The sequence below is a fragment of the Salmo trutta genome, chromosome 28 (genome assembly GCF_901001165.1).
Source record: "Salmo trutta chromosome 28, fSalTru1.1, whole genome shotgun sequence".
Lineage (NCBI taxonomy): Eukaryota > Metazoa > Chordata > Actinopteri > Salmoniformes > Salmonidae > Salmo > Salmo trutta.
In genome coordinates, this window is record NC_042984.1 from 40,841,678 (window position 1) to 40,860,268 (window position 18,591).

The 18,591-nt window shown below is 46.9% G+C and overlaps 2 protein-coding genes across 2 annotated transcripts in view; both read right to left on the minus strand.

Moving 5' to 3' along the window:
- The window catches only part of LOC115166386 (cadherin EGF LAG seven-pass G-type receptor 3-like), a 68,923-nt gene that overhangs the window by 46,445 nt on the left and 3,887 nt on the right, over positions 1 to 18,591 (minus strand). Inside the window, 11 exon segments of the mRNA XM_029720292.1 lie at positions 354 to 537; positions 1,054 to 1,263; positions 1,354 to 1,448; positions 1,696 to 1,779; positions 1,782 to 1,796; positions 1,929 to 2,112; positions 3,551 to 3,671; positions 16,465 to 16,594; positions 16,823 to 16,858; positions 18,167 to 18,335; positions 18,472 to 18,582. Coding sequence (XP_029576152.1) covers positions 354 to 537; positions 1,054 to 1,263; positions 1,354 to 1,448; positions 1,696 to 1,779; positions 1,782 to 1,796; positions 1,929 to 2,112; positions 3,551 to 3,671; positions 16,465 to 16,594; positions 16,823 to 16,858; positions 18,167 to 18,335; positions 18,472 to 18,582 — 1,339 coding nt within the window.
- Positions 16,474 to 18,584, minus strand: LOC115166242 (cadherin EGF LAG seven-pass G-type receptor 2-like). The gene is made up of 3 exons (XM_029720063.1): positions 18,474 to 18,584; positions 18,167 to 18,338; positions 16,474 to 16,608 (listed from the first exon to the last, which is right to left on the minus strand). The coding sequence occupies exons 1-3, from the start codon at positions 18,528 to 18,530 to the stop codon at positions 16,586 to 16,588; spliced, it is 252 nt and encodes an 83-aa protein (XP_029575923.1). The 5' UTR covers positions 18,531 to 18,584; the 3' UTR covers positions 16,474 to 16,585.

Genomic DNA, 18,591 nt, shown 5'->3' on the forward strand with positions numbered 1-18,591 from the left:
GTTGTCTGTTTACGCTCTACGTTGCCAAAAATATGTCAAACAATAATTCAAGTCAAAGTCGTCTGTCATCAGTGTACGGTTTTACACTTGTTGTGGATACTTAGTTGTTCCTGCCAAAACCAGAACTTGGATGTAGACACACTGCTGTTCACAGGGTTTTCGCTTTCCTTTTTACACAGAAAATGGACCAGGCGGCCTACACACTTGCATGGACTGACCACTTGACCTTGCAAATAAACGAGGAACAAGTACTCAATACAGTGAGTTAGACCTTAGTTGACACGATGTACTGAGCAGACCACATAAAAAGGGAAAGAGAGCAGCCTGTTGCTCCCTGGGGGGAGGTGACTCACCGATGTTGGGGGCAACCAGGGCCACTGGGTTCAGGTAGGTGAGCTTCATGTTCTGGGCCAGAGTCTGGGCATACTGCTCCAGCAGGTCAGCCAGCCCCCCTGCCCCTCCCTGGACCTGGCTCTGGGCCCGCCACAACCATGCACTGTCTGGTCCCAGCACCGCACTGCAGCCCCGCAGAACATTCTGGAGACAGAGAGGGGGAGGGAGAGGGAGAGAGGAGGAGAGGGGGAGGGAGAGGGAGAGGGGGAGGGAGAGAAGAAGTGAGATTGAGACAGGTAGCAGAAGGTAGGACAAAAGCATGAGCCGGCAGGAGAGAGGAGGGATAAAGAGAGAGTGGGAGGGAAGGAAGGAAGGAAGGAAGGAAGGAAGGAAGGAAGGAAGGAAGGAAGGAAGGAAGGAAGGAAGGAAGGAAGGAAGGAAGGAAGGAAGGAAGGAAGGAAGGAAGGAAGGAGGAAGGAAGGAGTTTGAGGTAAAGGGAGCACAGGGACAAAAGGCGAAGCAGACAACGTTAATTGCACAGTTGGTGAGGTGGAAACACATCGCATGAGATTAGATCAGAGCCAAGATCAGATTCAGATCATAAAACACACAGACAGGACAGACAGATAGACAGACAGACAGACAGACAGAGTCTAATAAAACTACATTTTCCAAACTCAAATGAAGTGTTTTACGAGCACGTTGCCGGGCAACCCTCACCTCGTTGAAGTGTGCGTCCTGGGTGGCGGTCAGGCCGAAGCCTGTCTGCAGACTCTCAAAGGTCAACAGGCGGGACAGTAGCCGCTCTGCAATCTGGAGGTCATTGCCATAGAGACGGGGTGTGGCTTCAGTGACATCACGGAGCTGGTGGGCCAGTTTCTTCTCGATGATGGTGCTGAGCTCTGTCTCGTTCCGCTCCACCGCCTCCAGCTACACACACACACACACACTTTATTAGACACCATTCCATCCTTTAGAGTTCCGATCAGCATGAGCAATTGGGTAGCAGAGTATTTGTACCGCTGCATTGAGCTCCACAAAGGGAGGAGAGGTACAGTTGTAGAGATCCGGCTCCAGCCAGCCCCTTTCTACGTCACAGTGTCTGATAGCAGCACCTGGAGAGAACAGACACAGTCAGATACTGTACATACTAACACCTGTATAACACATCCACAACACTAAAAACAACAAACTCTATACTAGCTTTCAAAGGAATGGGGTGTTTATCTGGGAATCGTCTTTGTAGATCCTGAGTCTTTATGAGAGTTGCTATCATCTTTCTTCTTTGGAAGACTCAGGAATTATAATATCTACAGATATCCTGTTAACTACAGTGATTGTGGAGAAGGTTGAGGGACTGACCCACAGATCCTTTAGGACAAGGTACGGCTGCTGGCAGGTTGAACTTAGTCCTGGGCCACCAGATCCCCAGGGTGATGGTCTTAGACAGCCGTCATAAATGACTTAACACAGAGAGAGACAGAGGGGCAAACAGAGAGTCATTACAGGAGAATAAGGGAATCAGAGAACCAGGAAGCACAGAGAAGATGTGAGAGAAGATCACAGGTAGGAGGAGAGGAATCCCGCTGTCTTACCGTCGCAGCCCGTCTGTGTGACCTCGGCAAAGGGGTTGTCGCACATGTTGCACTGTCGACCAATCACGCCAGCCCGACACGGGCACTGGCCACTCTCTGGGTCACATGACCGGGAGAAGGAGCCCACAGGGTAGCAGTCACACGGCAGGCAGGAGTCACTGCCCCGCGGGCGGTAGTGGAACTCCTGACACACACACATATATATACACACACAGAGAGACACACATACAGACAGAGACACACACACACACAGACACACAGACATAGACACACGTACAGACAGAGACAGACACACACACACACACAGACATAGACACACATACAGACAGAGACACACACACACACAGACATAGACACACATACAGACACACACACACACACACACACACACACACACACACAGACATAGACACACATACAGACAGAGACAGACACACACACACACACACACAGACATAGACACACAAACAGACAGAGACACACACACAAAGACACACACACAGACAGAGACACACCGACAGACAGACAGACAGACAGAGACACACACATAAAGACAGACACACACATACAAAGACAGACACACACACACACACACACACACACACACACAGACACACGCAAAGAGATAGAGACAAACAGGTCACAGATACACATAGACACCCAGACACATACACATTCAGACCAAAGACAAGCACATCCAAATAGACACAAAGGACAGACAAAGAAAAGTCACAGACATACACAGGCATAGACATTTACATTTACATGTTCATTTACATAGATATTTACATATTCATTTACATAAACATTTACATCGACCACAGAAAGACAAACACAGAAACGCTCAAACATACAGACACATTTATATGATAAAAAGAGAGTGAAGAACGTGTAAACAGACACACACACACAGAAAAGAGAGTGAAGAACGTGTAAACAGACACACACACACAGAAAAGAGAGTGAAGAACGTGTAAACAGACACACACACACAGAAAAGAGAGAAAGAGGGAGACACAGAGACGTGGACAGACAAACACAAAAATATTGTCAGGTGAGCATTTCGGAATACCAGCACATAGCACATAAAATCGCATAAAAGAGCAATTCACCACTTGAATTATGTGAGAAAAACTTAAAAGAAAAAACGCATTGAAAACTACCGTTGTTAAGAAACGGCGCTACCGAAAGCCAACGACACTTCTTTCCTGTTCTTGAGAAAGGATTTAAGATGGGGGTCGCAGTGTGGAGGGGGTATGACGGATAAGGGGGTGTCCGTTGGCGTTAAGAGGGTTAAAGGCTAATGGGGTGTGTTCAGGTTAACACGAGGAAGCTGCTGATGATGCCTCTTAAAATAGTGCTTGTTTGACAACATCGTCGGCTTAGAGCTAGGATCAGTATCAAGGATTAGAGACTAAGGTCACAAACAGGGATTACGGGTTAGGCCCGGGGTTACAGCTCGGAGTTGATTAGAAAACAGTAGGTAAGGGCGATGATAGGTCTGCTGAGGTATGTAAAGAGCATGGATCAGTGCCTGGGGGGGTTACGATATGAGTTGATTAGCAGTAAGAGTAGTTACTGCTGATATGAGCGGAGTGTGTGTGTCACAGCGAGCAAGTCACCTTGCAGTGGCATTGGCCGTTGGTCTTGTTGCAGTCGGGGTCCAATCCTTTACTGGCGTCACAGTGGCAGGGCCCACATGTTGGAGAGCCCCACCAACCACGTGGACACTGGTGGTCAATCCTACACACACACACCGCACGCACAAACACACACACAGTGAAACACACAAACACAGTGAAACACACACACACACGCAGACACAAATGTTAAAGGCCCAATGCAGTCAAAAATGTGATTTTCCTGTGTTTTGTATAGATACTGACCAAAAATATAAATGCAACATGTAAAGTGTTGGTCCCATGTTTCACGAGCTGAAATAAAAGATCCCAGAAATGTTCCATACGCACAAAAAGCTTATTTCTCAAAACAAATGACATCCCTGTTAGTGAGTATTTCTCCTTTGCCAAGATAATCCATCCACCTGACAGGTGTGGCATATCAAGAATCTGATTAAACAGCGTGATCATTACACAGGTGCACATTGTGCTGGGGACAATAAAAGGCCCCTCTAAAATGTGCCTTGTGTTGTGTTTTGTCACACAACACAATGCCACACATGTCTCAAGTTTTGAGGGAGCATGCAATTGGCATGCTGACTGCAGGACCTTTAAAAGTGGCAGTTGTTTTCAGTTCCACCCCCTGTCTGCTATATAGGCCACAGTGTACATCCCAGAGCACATCACAGTACCCAGATGAAAGGGACAGGAAAGATCTGACACCTAAAGCTGGGAGGGATTTCACATGGGGGCGGGGGTGATGCCCGGGTCACAGATATACACTGTGTTTTATCATCACAGATAAACCTAAGTCTTCTCTATCCTCTCCTGTGGATTAGGGCATATGTGTGTGTGTGGGGGGGGGGGACAGCCGACAAAAGTCACTTTGACAGAGCAGAGCACCGCCGAACACTGCTGCCCTGCTGTCTCAACCCTGCTTCAGCCTCAGGCACTGCTGCGGTGTACCGTTACCGACATTAGAAACACAAGAGAGACATTCGGGAATTCTGTCATATTGCCGGGGTTCAGTCATCTAACGTCTTCACAGTCACAGATGTATAATATGTTAATAGCTCGTTGATTTATAGTTGATGTGTGGTTGACTCACTGACCTCTGCTGACAGTACTGTCCGTAGTGGTTGATCTATAGTTGATGTGTGGTTGACAGACTGACCTGTGCTGACAGTACTGTCCGTAGTGGTTGATCTATAGTTGATGTGTGGTTGACTCACTGACCTGTGCTGACAGTACTGTCCGTAGTGGTTGATCTATAGTTGATGTAAAGTTGACAGACTGACCTGTGCTGACAGTACTGTCCGTAGTGGTTGATCTATAGTTGATGTGTGGTTGACAGACTGACCTGTGCTGACAGTACTGTCCGTAGTGGTTGATCTATAGTTGATGTGTGGTTGACAGACTGACCTGTGCTGACAGTACTGTCCGTAGTGGTTGATCTATAGTTGATGTGTGGTTGACAGACTGACCTGTGCTGACAGTACTGTCCGTAGTGGTTGATCTATAGTTGATGTGTGGTTGACAGACTGACCTGTGCTGACAGTACTGTCCGTAGTGGTTGATCTATAGTTGATGTGTGGTTGACAGACTGACCTGTGCTGACAGTACTGGCCGTAGTGGTTGATCTATAGTTGATGTAAAGTTGACAGACTGACCTGTGCTGACAGTACTGTCCGTAGTGGTTGATCTATAGTTGATGTGTGGTTGACAGACTGACCTGTGCTGACAGTACTGTCCGTAGTGGTTGATCTATAGTTGATGTGTGGTTGACAGGACTGACCTGTGCTGACAGTACTGTCCGTAGTTGATGTGTGGTTGACAGACTGACCTGTGCTGACAGTACTGTCCGTAGTGGTTGATCTATAGTTGTATGTACGGTTGACAGACTGACCTGTGCTGACAGTACTGTCCGTAGTGGTTGATCTATAGTTGATGTGAGGTTGACAGACTGACCTGTGCTGACAGTACTGTCCGTAGTGGTTGATCTATAGTTGATGTGTGGTTGACAGACTGACCTGTGCTGACAGTACTGTCCGTAGTGGTTGATCTATAGTTGATGTGTGGGTTGACAGACTGACCTGTGCTGACAGTACTGTCCGTATTGGTTTATCTATAGTTGATGTGTGGTTGACAGACTGACCTGTGCTGACAGTACTGTCCGTAGTGGTTGATCTATAGTTTGATTGTGGTTGACAGACTGACCTGTGCTGACAGTACTGGCCGTAGTGGTTGATCTATAGTGATGTAAAGTTGACAGACTGACCTGGTGCTGACAGTACTGTCCGTAGGGGTTGATCTATAGTTGATGTGTGGTTGACAGACTGACCTGTGCTGACAGTACTGTCCCGTAGTGGTTGATCTATAGTTGATGTGTGGTGACAGACTGACCTGTGGCTGACCAGTACTGTCCGTAGTGGTTGATCTATAGTTGATGTGTGGTTGACAGACTGACCTGTGCTGACAGTACTGTCCGTAGTGGTTGATCTATAGTTGTATGTACGGTTGACAGACTGACCTGTGCTGACAGTACTGTCCGTAGTGGTTGATCTATAGTTGATGTGAGGTTGACAGACTGACCTGTGCTGACAGTACTGTCCGTAGTGGTTGATCTATAGTTGATGTGTGGTTGACAGACTGACCTGTGCTGACAGTACTGTCCGTAGTGGTTGATCTATAGTTGATGTGTGGTTGACAGACTGACCTGTGCTGACAGTACTGGCCGTAGTGGTTGATCTATAGTTGATGTGTGGTTAACAGACTGACCTGTGCTGACAGTACTGTCCGTAGTGGTTGATGTGTGGTTGACAGACTGACCTGTGCTGACAGTACTGTCCGTAGTGGTTGATCTATAGTTGATGTGTGGTTGACAGACTGACCTGTGCTGACAGTACTGTCCGTAGTGGTTGATCTATAGTTGATGTAAAGTTAAACAGACTGACCTGTGCTGACAGTACTGGTCCGTAGTGGTTGATCTATAGTTGATGTGTGGGTTGACAGACTGACCTGTGCTGACAGTATGTCCGTAGTGGTTGATCTATAGTTGATGTGTGGTTGACAGACTGACCTGTGCTGACAGTAACTGTCCGTAGTGGTTGATCTATAGTTGATGTAAAGTTAACAGACTGACCTGTGCTGACAGTACTGTCCGTAGTGGTTGATCTATAGTTGATGTGTGGTTGACAGACTGACCTGTGCTGACAGTAATGTCCGTAGTGGTTGATCTATAGTTGATGTGTGGTTGACAGACTGACCTGTGCTGACAGTACTGTCCGTAGTGGTTGATCTATAGTTGATGTAAAGTTGACAGACTGACCTGTGCTGACAGTACTGTCCGTAGTGGTTGATCTATAGTTGATGTGTGGTTGACAGACTGACCTGTGCTGACAGTACTGTCCGTAGTGGTTAATCTATAGTTGATGTAAAGTTAACAGACTGACCTGTGCTGACAGTACTGTCTGTAGTGGTTGATATATAGTTGATGTAAAGTTAACAGACTGACCTGTGCTGACAGTACTGTCCGTAGTGGTTGATTTATAGTTGATGTGTGGTTGACAGACTGACCTGTGCTGACAGTACTGTCCGTAGTGGTTGATCTATAGTTGATGTAACGTTGATAGACTGACCTGTGCTGACAGTACTGTCCGTAGTGGTTGATCTATAGTTGATGTGTGGTTGACAGACTGACCTGTGCTGACAGTACTGTCCGTAGTGGTTGATCTATAGTTGATGTGTGGTTGACAGACTGACCTGTGCTGACAGTACTGTCCGTAGTGGTTGATCTATAGTTGATGTGTGGTTGACAGACTGACCTGTGCTGACAGTACTGTCCGTAGTGGTTGATCTATAGTTGATGTAAAGTTGACAGACTGACCTGTGCTGACAGTACTGTCCGTAGTGGTTGATCTATAGTTGATGTGTGGTTGACAGACTGACCTGTGCTGACAGTACTGTCCGTAGTGGTTGATCTATAGTTGATGTGTGGTTGACAGACTGACCTGTGCTGACAGTACTGTCCGTAGTGGTTGATCTATAGTTGATGTAAAGTTGACAGACTGACCTGTGCTGACAGTACTGTCCGTAGTGGTTGATCTATAGTTGTATGTACAGTTGACAGACTGACCTGTGCTGACAGTACTGTCCGTAGTGGTTGATCTATAGTTGATGTGTGGTTGACAGACTGACCTGTGCTGACAGTACTGTCCGTATTGGTTGATCTATAGTTGATGTGTGGTTGACAGACTGACCTGTGCTGACAGTACTGTCCCGTAGTGGTTGATCTATAGTTGATGTAAAGTTGACAGACTGACCTGTGCTGACAGTACTGTCCGTAGTGGTTGATCTATAGTTGTATGTACGGTTGACAGACTGACCTGTGCTGACAGTACTGTCCGTAGTGGTTGATCTATAGTTGATGTAAAGTTGACAGACTGACCTGTGCTGACAGTACTGTCCGTAGTGGTTGATCTATAGTTGATGTGTGGTTGACAGATTGACCTGTGCTGACAGTACTGTCCGTAGTGGTTGATCTATAGTTGATGTAAAGTTGACAGACTGACCTGTGCTGACAGTACTGTCCGTAGTGGTTGATCTATAGTTGATGTGTGGTTGACAGACTGACCTGTGCTGACAGTACTGTCCGTAGTGGTTGATCTATAGTTGATGTGTGGTTGACAGACTGACCTGTGCTGACAGTACTGTCCGTAGTGGTTGATCTATAGTTGATGTGTGGTTGACAGACTGACCTGTGCTGAAAGTACTGTCCGTAGTGGTTGATCTATAGTTGATGTGTGGTTGACAGACTGACCTGTGCTGACAGTACTGTCCGTAGTGGTTGATCTATAGTTGATGTGTGGTTGACAGACTGACCTGTGCTGACAGTACTGTCCGTAGTGGTTGATCTACAGTTGATGTGTGGTTGACAGACTGACCTGTGCTGACAGTACTGTCCGTAGTGGTTGATCTATAGTTGATGTGTGGTTGACAGACTGACCTGTGCTGACAGTACTGTCCGTAGTGGTTGATCTATAGTTGATGTGTGGTTGACAGACTGACCTGTGCTGACAGTACTGTCCGTAGTGGTTGATCTATAGTTGTATGTACGGTTGACAGACTGACCTGTGCTGACAGTACTGTCCGTAGTGGTTGATCTATAGTTGATGTGAGGTTGACAGACTGACCTGTGCTGACAGTACTGTCCGTAGTGGTTGATCTATAGTTGATGTGTGGTTGACAGACTGACCTGTGCTGACAGTACTGTCCGTAGTGGTTGATCTATAGTTGATGTGTGGTTGACAGACTGACCTGTGCTGACAGTACTGTCCGTAGTGGTTGATCTATAGTTGAATGTACAGCTGACAGACTGACCTGTGCTGACAGTACTGTCCGTAGTGGTTGATCTATAGTTGATGTGAGGTTGACAGACTGACCTGTGCTGACAGTACTGTCCGTAGTGGTTGATCTATAGTTGTATGTACAGTTGACAGACTGACCTGTGCTGACAGTACTGTCCGTAGTGGTTGATCTATAGTTTGATGTAAGTTGACAGACTGACCTGTGCTGACAGTACTGTCCGTAGTGGTTGATCTATAGTTGTATGTAAGTTGACAGACTGACCTGTGCTGACAGTACTGTCCGTAGTGTTGATCTATAGTTGATGTGTGGTTGACAGACTGACCTGTGCTGACAGTACTGTACCCGGTAGTGGTTGATCTATAGTTGATGTGTGGTTGACAAGACTTGACCTGTGCTGACAGTACTGTCCGTAGTGGTTGATCTATAGTTATGTGTGGTTGACAGACTGACCTGTGCTGACAGTACTGTCTGTAGTGGTTTGATTTATAGTTGATGTGTGGTTGACAGACTGACCTGTGCTGACAGTACTGTCCGTAGTGGTTGATCTATAGTTGATGTGTGGTTGACAGACTGACCTGTGCTGACAGTACTGTCCGTAGTGGTTGATCTATAGTTGATGTAAAGTTAACAGACTGACCTGTGCTGACAGTACTGTCCGTAGTGGTTGATCTATAGTTGATGTGTGGTTAACAGACTGACCTGTGCTGACATTACTGTCCATAGTGGTTGATTTATAGTTGATGTGTGGTTGACAGACTGACCTGTGCTGACAGTACTGTCCGTAGTGGTTGATCTATAGTTGATGTAAAGTTAACAGACTGACCTGTGCTGACAGTACTGTCCGTAGTGGTTGATCTATAGTTGATGTGTGGTTGACAGACTGACCTGTGCTGACAGTACTGTCCGTAGTGGTTGATCTATAGTTGATGTGTGGTTGACAGACTGACCTGTGCTGACAGTACTGTCCGTAGTGGTTGATCTATAGTTGAATGTGTGTTGACAGACTGACCTGTGCTGACAGTACTGTCCGTAGTGGGTTGATCTATAGTTGATGTGTGGTTGACAGACTGACCTGTGCTGACACGTACTGTCCGTAGTGGTTGATCTATAGTTGATTGTAAAGTTGAACAGACTGACCTGTGGCTGACAGTACTGTCCGTAGTGGTTGATCTATAGTTTGATGTGTTGGTTGACAGACTGACCTGTGCTGACAGTACTGGCCGTAGTGGTTGATCTATAGTTGATGTGTGGTTGACAGACTGACCTGTGCTGACAGTACTGTCCGTAGATGGTTGATCTATAGTTGATGTGTGGTTGACAGACTGACCTGTGCTGACAGTACTGTCCATAGTGGTTGATTTATAGTTGAGTGTGTGGTTGACAGACTGACCTTGCTGACAGTAACTGTCCGTAGTGGTTGATCTATAGTTGATGTGTGGTTGACAGACGACCTGTGCTGACAGTACTGTCCGTAGTGGTTGATCTATAGTTGATGTACGGTTTGACAGACTGACCTGTGCTGACAGTACTGTCCGTAGTGGTTGATCTATAGTTGATGTAAAGTTGACAGACTGACCTGTGCTGACAGTACTGTCCGTAGTGGTTGATCTATAGTTGATGTGTGGTTGACAGACTGACCTGTGCTGACAGTACTGTCCGTAGTGGTTGGATCTATAGTTATGTGTGGTTGAACAGACTGACCTGTGCTGACAGTACTGTCCGTAGTGGTTGATCTATAGTTGATGTAAGGTTAACAGACTGACCTGTGCTGACAGTACTGTCCCGTAGTGGTTGATCTATAGTTGATGTGTGGTTGACAGACTGACCTGTGCTGACAGTACTGTCCGTAGTGGTTGATCTATAGTTGATGTGTGGTTGACAGACTGACCTGTGCTGACAGTACTGTCCGTAGTGGTTGATTTATAGTTTGATGTGTGGTTGACAGACTGACCTGTGCTGACAGTACTGTCCGTAGTGGTTGATCTATGTTGATTGGTGGTTGACAGACTGACCTGTGCTGACAGTACTGTCCGTAGTGGGTTGATCTATAGTTGATGTGTGGTTGACAGACGGACCTGTGCTGACAGTACTGTCCGTAGTGGTTGTCTATAGTTGATGTGTGGTTGACAGACTGACCTGTGCTGACAGTACTGTCCGTAGTGGTTGATCTATAGTTGATGTGTGGTTGACAGACTGACCTGTGCTGACAGTACTGGCCGTAGTGGTTGATCTATAGTTGATGTGTGGGTTGACAGACTGACCTGTGCTGACAGTACTGTCCGTAGTGGTTGATCTATAGTGATGTGTGGTTGACAGAACTGACCTGTGCTGACAGTACTGTCCGTAGTGGTTGATCTATATTTTATGTGTGGTTGACAGACTGACCTGTGCTGACGTACTAGTCCGTAGTGGGTTGATCTATAGTTGATGGTGTGGTTGACAGACTGACCTGTTGCTGACAGTACTGTCCGTAGTGGTTGATCTATAGTTGTGTTGGTTGACAGACTGACCTGTGCTGACATACTGTCCGTAGTGGTTGATCTATAGTTGATGTGTGGTTGACAGACTGACCTGTGCTGACAGTACTGTCCGTAGTGGTTGATCTATAGTTGATGTGTGGTTGACAGACTGACCTGTGCTGACAATACTGTCCGTAGTGGTTGATCTATAGTTGATGTGTGGTTGACAGACTGACCTGCTGACAGTACTGTCCGTAGGGTTGATCTATAGTTGATGTGTGTTGACCAGACTGACCTGTGCTGACACATACTGTCCGTAGTGGTTGATCTATAGTTGATGTGTGGTTGACAGACTGACCTGTGCTGACGTACTGTCCGTAGTGGTTGATCTATAGTTGATGTGTGGTTGACAGACTGCCTGTGCTGACAGTACTGTCCGTAGTGGTTGATCTATAGTTGATGTGTGGTTGACAGACTGACCTGTGCTGACAGTACTGTCCGTAGTGGTTGATCTATAGTTGATGTGTGGTTGACAGACTGACCTGTTGCTGACGTACTGTCCGTAGTGGTTGATCTATAGTTGATGTGTGGTTGACAGACTGACCTGTGCTGACAGTACTGGTCCGTATGGTTGATCTATAGTTGATGTGTGGTTGACAGCCTGACCTGTGCTGACAGTACTGGTCCGTAGTGGTTGATCTATAGTTGATGTGTGGTTGACAGACTGACCTGTGCTGGACAGTACTGTCCCGTATTGGTTGATCTATAGTTTGATGTGTAGGTTGACAGACTGACCTGTGCTGACAGTACTGTCCGTAGGGGTTGATCTATATTGATGTGTAGGTTGACAGACTGACCTGTGCTGACAGTACTGTCCGTATGGTTGATCTATAGTTTGAATGTGTGGTTGACAGACTGACCTGTGCTGACAGTACTGTCCGTAGTGTTGATCTATAGATTGTGATGTAGTGGTTGACAGACTGGACCTGTGCTGACAGTACTGTCCGTAGTGGTTGATCTATAGTTGATGTGTTTGACAGACTGACCTGTGCTGACAGTACTGTCCGTAGTGGTTGATCTATAGTTGATGTGTGTTGACAGACTGACCTGTGCTGACAGTACTGTCCGTAGTGGTTGATCTATAGTTGATGTGTGGTTGACAGACTGACCTGTGCTGACAGTACTGCCGTAGTGGTTGTGATCTATAGTTGATGTGTGGTTTACAGACTGACCCTGTGCTGACAGTACTGTCCGTAGTGGTTGATCTATAGTTGAATGTGTGGTTGACAGACTGACCTGTGCTGACAGTACTGTCCGTAGTGGTTGATCTATAGTTGATGTGTGGTTGACAGACTGACCTGTGCTGACAGTACTGTCCGTAGTGGTTGATCTATAGTTGATGTGTGGTTGACAGACTGACCTGTGCTGACAGTACTGTCCGTAGTGGTTGATCTATAGTTGTTGTTTGGTTGACAGACTGACTGTGCTGACAGTACTGTTCGTAGTGGTTGATCTATAGTTGATGTGTGGTTGACAGACTGACCTGTGCTGACAATACTGTCCGTAGTGGTTGATCTATAGTTGATGTGTGGTTGACAGACTGACCTGTGCTGACAGTACTGTCAGTAGTGGTTGATCTATAGTTGTATGTACGGTTGACAGACTGACCTGTGCTGACAGTACTGTCCGTAGTGGTTGATCTATAGTTGATGTGTGGTTGACAGACTGACCTGTGCTGACAGTACTGTCCGTAGTGGTTGATCTATAGTTGATGTGTGTTGACAGGACTGACCTGTGCTGACAGTACGGGCCGTAGTGGTTGATCTATAGTTGATGTGTGGTTGACAGACTGACCTGTGCTGACAGTACTGTCCGTAGTGGTTGATCTATAGTTGATGTGTGGTTGACAGACTGACCTGTGCTGACAGTACTGTCCGTAGTGGTTGATCTATAGTTGATGTGTGGTTGACAGACTGACCTGTGCTGACAGTACTGTCCGTAGTGGTTGATCTAGAGTTGATGTGTGGTTGACAGACTGACCTGTGCTGACAGTACTGTCCGTAGTGGTTGATCTATAGTTGATGTGTGGTTGACAGACTGACCTGTGCTGACAGTACTGTCCGTAGTGGTTGATCTATAGTTGTATGTAAAGTTGACAGACTGACCTGTGCTGACAGTACTGTCCGTAGTGGTTGATCTATAGTTGATGTGTGGTTGACAGACTGACCTGTGCTGACAGTACTGTCCGTAGTGGTTGATCTATAGTTGATGTGTGGTTGACAGACTGACCTGTGCTGACAGTACTGTCCGTAGTGGTTGATCTATAGTTGATGTGTGGTTGACAGACTGACCTGTGCTGACAGTACTGTCCGTAGTGGTTGATCTATAGTTGATGTGTGGTTGACAGACTGACCTGTGCTGACAGTACTGTCCGTAGTGGTTGATCTATAGTTGATGTGTGGTTGACAGACTGACCTGTGCTGACAATACTGTCCGTAGTGGTTGATCTATAGTTGATGTGTGGTTGACAGACTGACCTGTGCTGACAGTACTGTCAGTAGTGGTTGATCTATAGTTGTATGTACGGTTGACAGACTGACCTGTGCTGACAGTACTGTCCGTAGTGGTTGATCTATAGTTGATGTGTGGTTGACAGACTGACCTGTGCTGACAGTACTGTCCGTAGTGGTTGATCTATAGTTGATGTGTGGTTGACAGACTGACCTGTGCTGACAGTACTGGCCGTAGTGGTTGATCTATAGTTGATGTGTGGTTGACAGACTGACCTGTGCTGACAGTACTGTCCGTAGTGGTTGATCTATAGTTGATGTGTGGTTGACAGACTGACCTGTGCTGACAGTACTGTCCGTAGTGGTTGATCTATAGTTGATGTGTGGTTGACAGACTGACCTGTGCTGACAGTACTGTCCGTAGTGGTTGATCTATAGTTGATGTGTGGTTGACAGACTGACCTGTGCTGACAGTACTGTCCGTAGTGGTTGATCTATAGTTGATGTGTGGTTGACAGACTGACCTGTGCTGACAGTACTGTCCGTAGTGGTTGATCTATAGTTGTATGTAAAGTTGACAGACTGACCTGTGCTGACAGTACTGTCCGTAGTGGTTGATCTATAGTTGATGTGTGGTTGACAGACTGACCTGTGCTGACAGTACTGTCCGTAGTGGTTGATCTATAGTTGATGTGTGGTTGACAGACTGACCTGGTGCTGACAGTACTGTCCGTAGTGGTTGATCTATAGTTGATGTGTGGTTGACAGACTGACCTGTGCTGACAGTACTGTCCGTAGTGGTTGATCTATAGTTGATGTGTGGTTGACAGACTGACCTGTGCTGACAGTACTGTCCGTAGTGGTTGATCTATAGTTGATGTAAAGTTGACAGACTGACCTGTGCTGACAGTACTGTCCATAGTGGTTGATCTATAGTTGTATGTGTGGTTGACAGACTGACCTGTGCTGACAGTACTGTCCGTAGTGGTTGATCTATAGTTGATGTGTGGTTGACAGACTGACCTGTGCTGACAGTACTGTCCGTAGTGGTTGATCTATAGTTGATGTGTGGTTGACAGACTGACCTGTGCTGACAGTACTGTCCGTAGTGGTTGATCTATAGTTGATGTGTGGTTGACAGACTGACCTGTGCCTGACAGTACTGTCCGTAGTGGTTGATCTATAGTTGATGTGTGGTTGACAGACTGACCTGTGCTGACAGTACTGTCCGTAGTGGTTGATCTATAGTTGATGTGTGGTTGACAGACTGACCTGTGCTGACAGTACTGTCCGTAGTGGTTGATCTATAGTTGATGTGTGGTTGACAGACTGACCTGTGCTGACAGTACTGTCCGTAGTGGTTGATCTATAGTTGATGTAAAGTTGACAGACTGACCTGTGCTGACAGTACTGTCCGTAGTGGTTGATCTATAGTTGATGTGTGGTTGACAGACTGACCTGTGCTGACAGTACTGTCCGTAGTGGTTGATCTATAGTTGTATGTACGGTTGACAGACTGACCTGTGCTGACAGTACTGTCCGTAGTGGTTGATCTATAGTTGTATGTGTGGGTTGACAGACTGACCTGTGCTGACAGTACTGTCCGTAGTGGTTGTCTATAGGTTGTATGTACGGTTGACAGACTGACCTGTGCTGACAGTACTGTCCGTAGTGGTTGATCTATAGTTGATGGTGGTTGACAGACTGACCTGTGCTGACAGTACTGTCCGTAGTGGTTGATCTATAGTTGATGTGTGGTTGACAGACTGACCTGTGCTGACAGTACTGTCCGTAGTGGTTGATCTATAGTTGGATGTAAAGTTGACAGAACTGACCTGTGCTGACAGTACTGTCCGTAGTGGTTGATCTATAGTTGATGTAAAGTTGACAGACTGACCTGTGCTGACAGTACTGTCCCGTAGTGGTTGATCTATAGTTGATGTGTGGGTTGACAGACTGACCTGTGCTGACAGTACTGTCCGTAGTGGTTGATCTATAGTTGATGTGTGGTTGACAGACTGACCTGTGCTGACAGTACTGTCCGTAGTGGTTGATCTATAGTTGATGTGTGGTTAACAGACTGACCTGTGCTGACAGTACTGTCCGTAGTGGTTGATCTATAGTTGATGTGTGGTTGACAGACTGACCTGTGCTGACAGTACTGTCCGTAGTGGTTGATCTATAGTTGATGTGTGGTTGACAGACTGACCTGTGCTGACAGTACTGTCCGTAGTGGTTGATCTATAGTTGATGTGTGGTTGACAGACTGACCTGTGCTGACAATACTGTCCGTAGTGGTTGATCTATAGTTGATGTGTGGTTGACAGACTGACCTGTGCTGACAGTACTGTCCGTAGTGGTTGATCTATAGTTGATGTGTGGTTGACAGACTGACCTGTGCTGACAGTACTGTCCGTAGTGGTTGATCTATAGTTGATGTGTGGTTGACAGACTGACCTCTGCTGACAGTACTGTCCGTAGTGGTTGATCTATAGTTGATGTGTGGTTGACAGACTGACCTGTGCTGACAGTACTGTCCGTAGTGGTTGATCTATAGTTGATGTGTGGTTAACAGACTGACCTGTGCTGACAGTACTGTCCGTAGTGGTTGTCTCCACAGTCACAGATGTATCCGTGGGATGAGCTGGGCTTCCTGTGGCACTGGGCATTGTTCTCACATGGGTTCAGCTGGCAGGCGCTCTTTACAGCACCTTACCATAGAAACCTACAACACACACACACAACACACACACACACACACACACACACACACACAACACACACACATTACCATGGGAACACACGAACACAGCCACATCTTAATATCAAAAGGACAGTCCTTCGAAAAGGACCATCGAAGCCTAAAACAGGCAGAAAGCTCTGGACATTGGTGCATTTATGCATACTGCACGCAGCAACAGCTTTCACACAAAACATACATAGCGTTTCCAGAGCATAGCCCTCGCTATAGAAACCTATAGAAAACAAACAGCAAAACCACAGAGCCACAACAGTCCACAAAATCTATGGCGTTTCGCCGCCTTGTTTTCTATGCGGCGATATTTATTTTGCGATATCAGCGCATCAAGGAACTCAATGTTAAGCGGCCATCGTCCAACAGAGCTCCTCACATCCTTTTGTACCCAGATAGAACAGTGGGAAAGAATGTCCCCATAGAACCAGGTGAGCGCTTTGTTCCGTGAGCCTGTTTCTGCGAACAGCTCTTCAAAAACCCTGGCAAAGAATCCTGCGCCGTTTACCCAACGTCCTTGAACTCGCCATGTAAGGATATCAAGAAACGGACAAAAGACAGAGACGTTGGCCTTGACCGTGTACAAGTGTACACAGTGACACTGTCCTTGCGGTGGGAAGCTGCTGGAGTCTTGAAGCCTGCATTTTGGGAAATGGTTCACATGCCTTCTCTGACTACGGACTGGTGTAGCTTGTAACCCTTAGCCATCACAGTGGTTCTGGGTCGATACAACTGAATCTATCGAAAGAAACACATTTGTATTGCGCCTAATTATCCTGTGCATACTAACACGCAAACGGGCAAACACACACCACACACACACACACACAACAACACCACCAGCCGCCTCACACAGCACCACACTGACAGCAGATGTCCTTGTGTCAGTGCCCTGTGTGTGTGTGTGTGTGGTGTGTTGTGTGTGTGTGTGTGTGTGTGTGGTACATAGCGTGTGAACAGTGCTGTAAATGTTCTCCTGTGTGTGAGCCGAGCCATTGAGCTAATTCAACAGGCGTTGCTCTGCCGCCCCACTGGCGTCGTCACAGCCAAAGATGAGAGGGAATTATTCAGAGCACCTCTGGGATGATGAAACTTTGATTTGTCTCCCCCTGACGCCCATTGGCCTGTTCGATATTTAATGCTCATTTGGCTAATGAAAGGCCTCGCTGCGGTACGTATCCACTGCAGCGCCGTCAACCCACTTGCGTGTGCACTGTATTTGACTTTCTCTCTTTGTCGCCACACTGCGCTAACAGGGACGGGTTGTTTGTGATGGGATGTCTGAGCCTCTCCATTTCCCCCCCCCCCCACGGCGCTCATTGCTTCCTCTCTCACTCTCTCCCTCTCTTGTTCTCCCCCCCGCTCTTTCTTCATCACACCTTCTAGCAAATGTTCTTTCCCTTTTAAGTCATCTCACTTTGTAGTTTGTACAATTTGCCGACAGAGGGATTAAATGAGGTCCTTTCTCAAATGCCAAATGCCTGCACATACATATACTCTCGCTCACAAACTCTCGCATGAAGTATCTTACCTGGTTCGCAGAGACAGGTGTGGCGTTCCCAATCATCACTACAGCGGCTGTAGGGCGGGCAAGGGGAGGAGACACAGGGGTTGCCAACGCTACAGCCCGTCTCCACTTTGACAGCCTTGGAGGGGTGGGGCAGGAGCGGGGCGTCCGGTCGTACCCCCAAACGAACCCCCTGAGAACACAGACGAAGTAGGTGTCAAACAGAATCCTGTAAGAGGCATAGACCATTATACCATACATAACAAGCATGCTAACACAAAAAGTCTATAAGATGTGCCAAAAAGAATTATGGGCAGTGGTTAAGATACCTGACGCAGCCCCGTATCCCATTCTGCACCTCCCCCCGAGCCCAGGACTCCGCCCACATGAAGATGTTTCACCTTCAGCCCATGGATCTCATTCCCCACTATCACTGTGCCCTGGGAGAC

Bases quoted from the DNA above. Each gene is read 5' to 3' on its own strand.
- LOC115166242 (XM_029720063.1), bottom strand. From the start codon at position 18,530: ATGTGGGCGGAGTCCTGGGCTCGGGGGGAGGTGCAGAATGGGATACGG. The intron at 18,339-18,473 runs AGGTATCTTAAC...CGTCTGTGTTCT, and splicing joins ATGGGATACGGGGCTGCGTC to CAGGGGGTTCGTTTGGGGGT. The intron at 16,609-18,166 runs GTAAGATACTTC...TGTGTGTTGTAG, and splicing joins CACCTGTCTCTGCGAACCAG to GTTTCTATGGTAAGGTGCTG.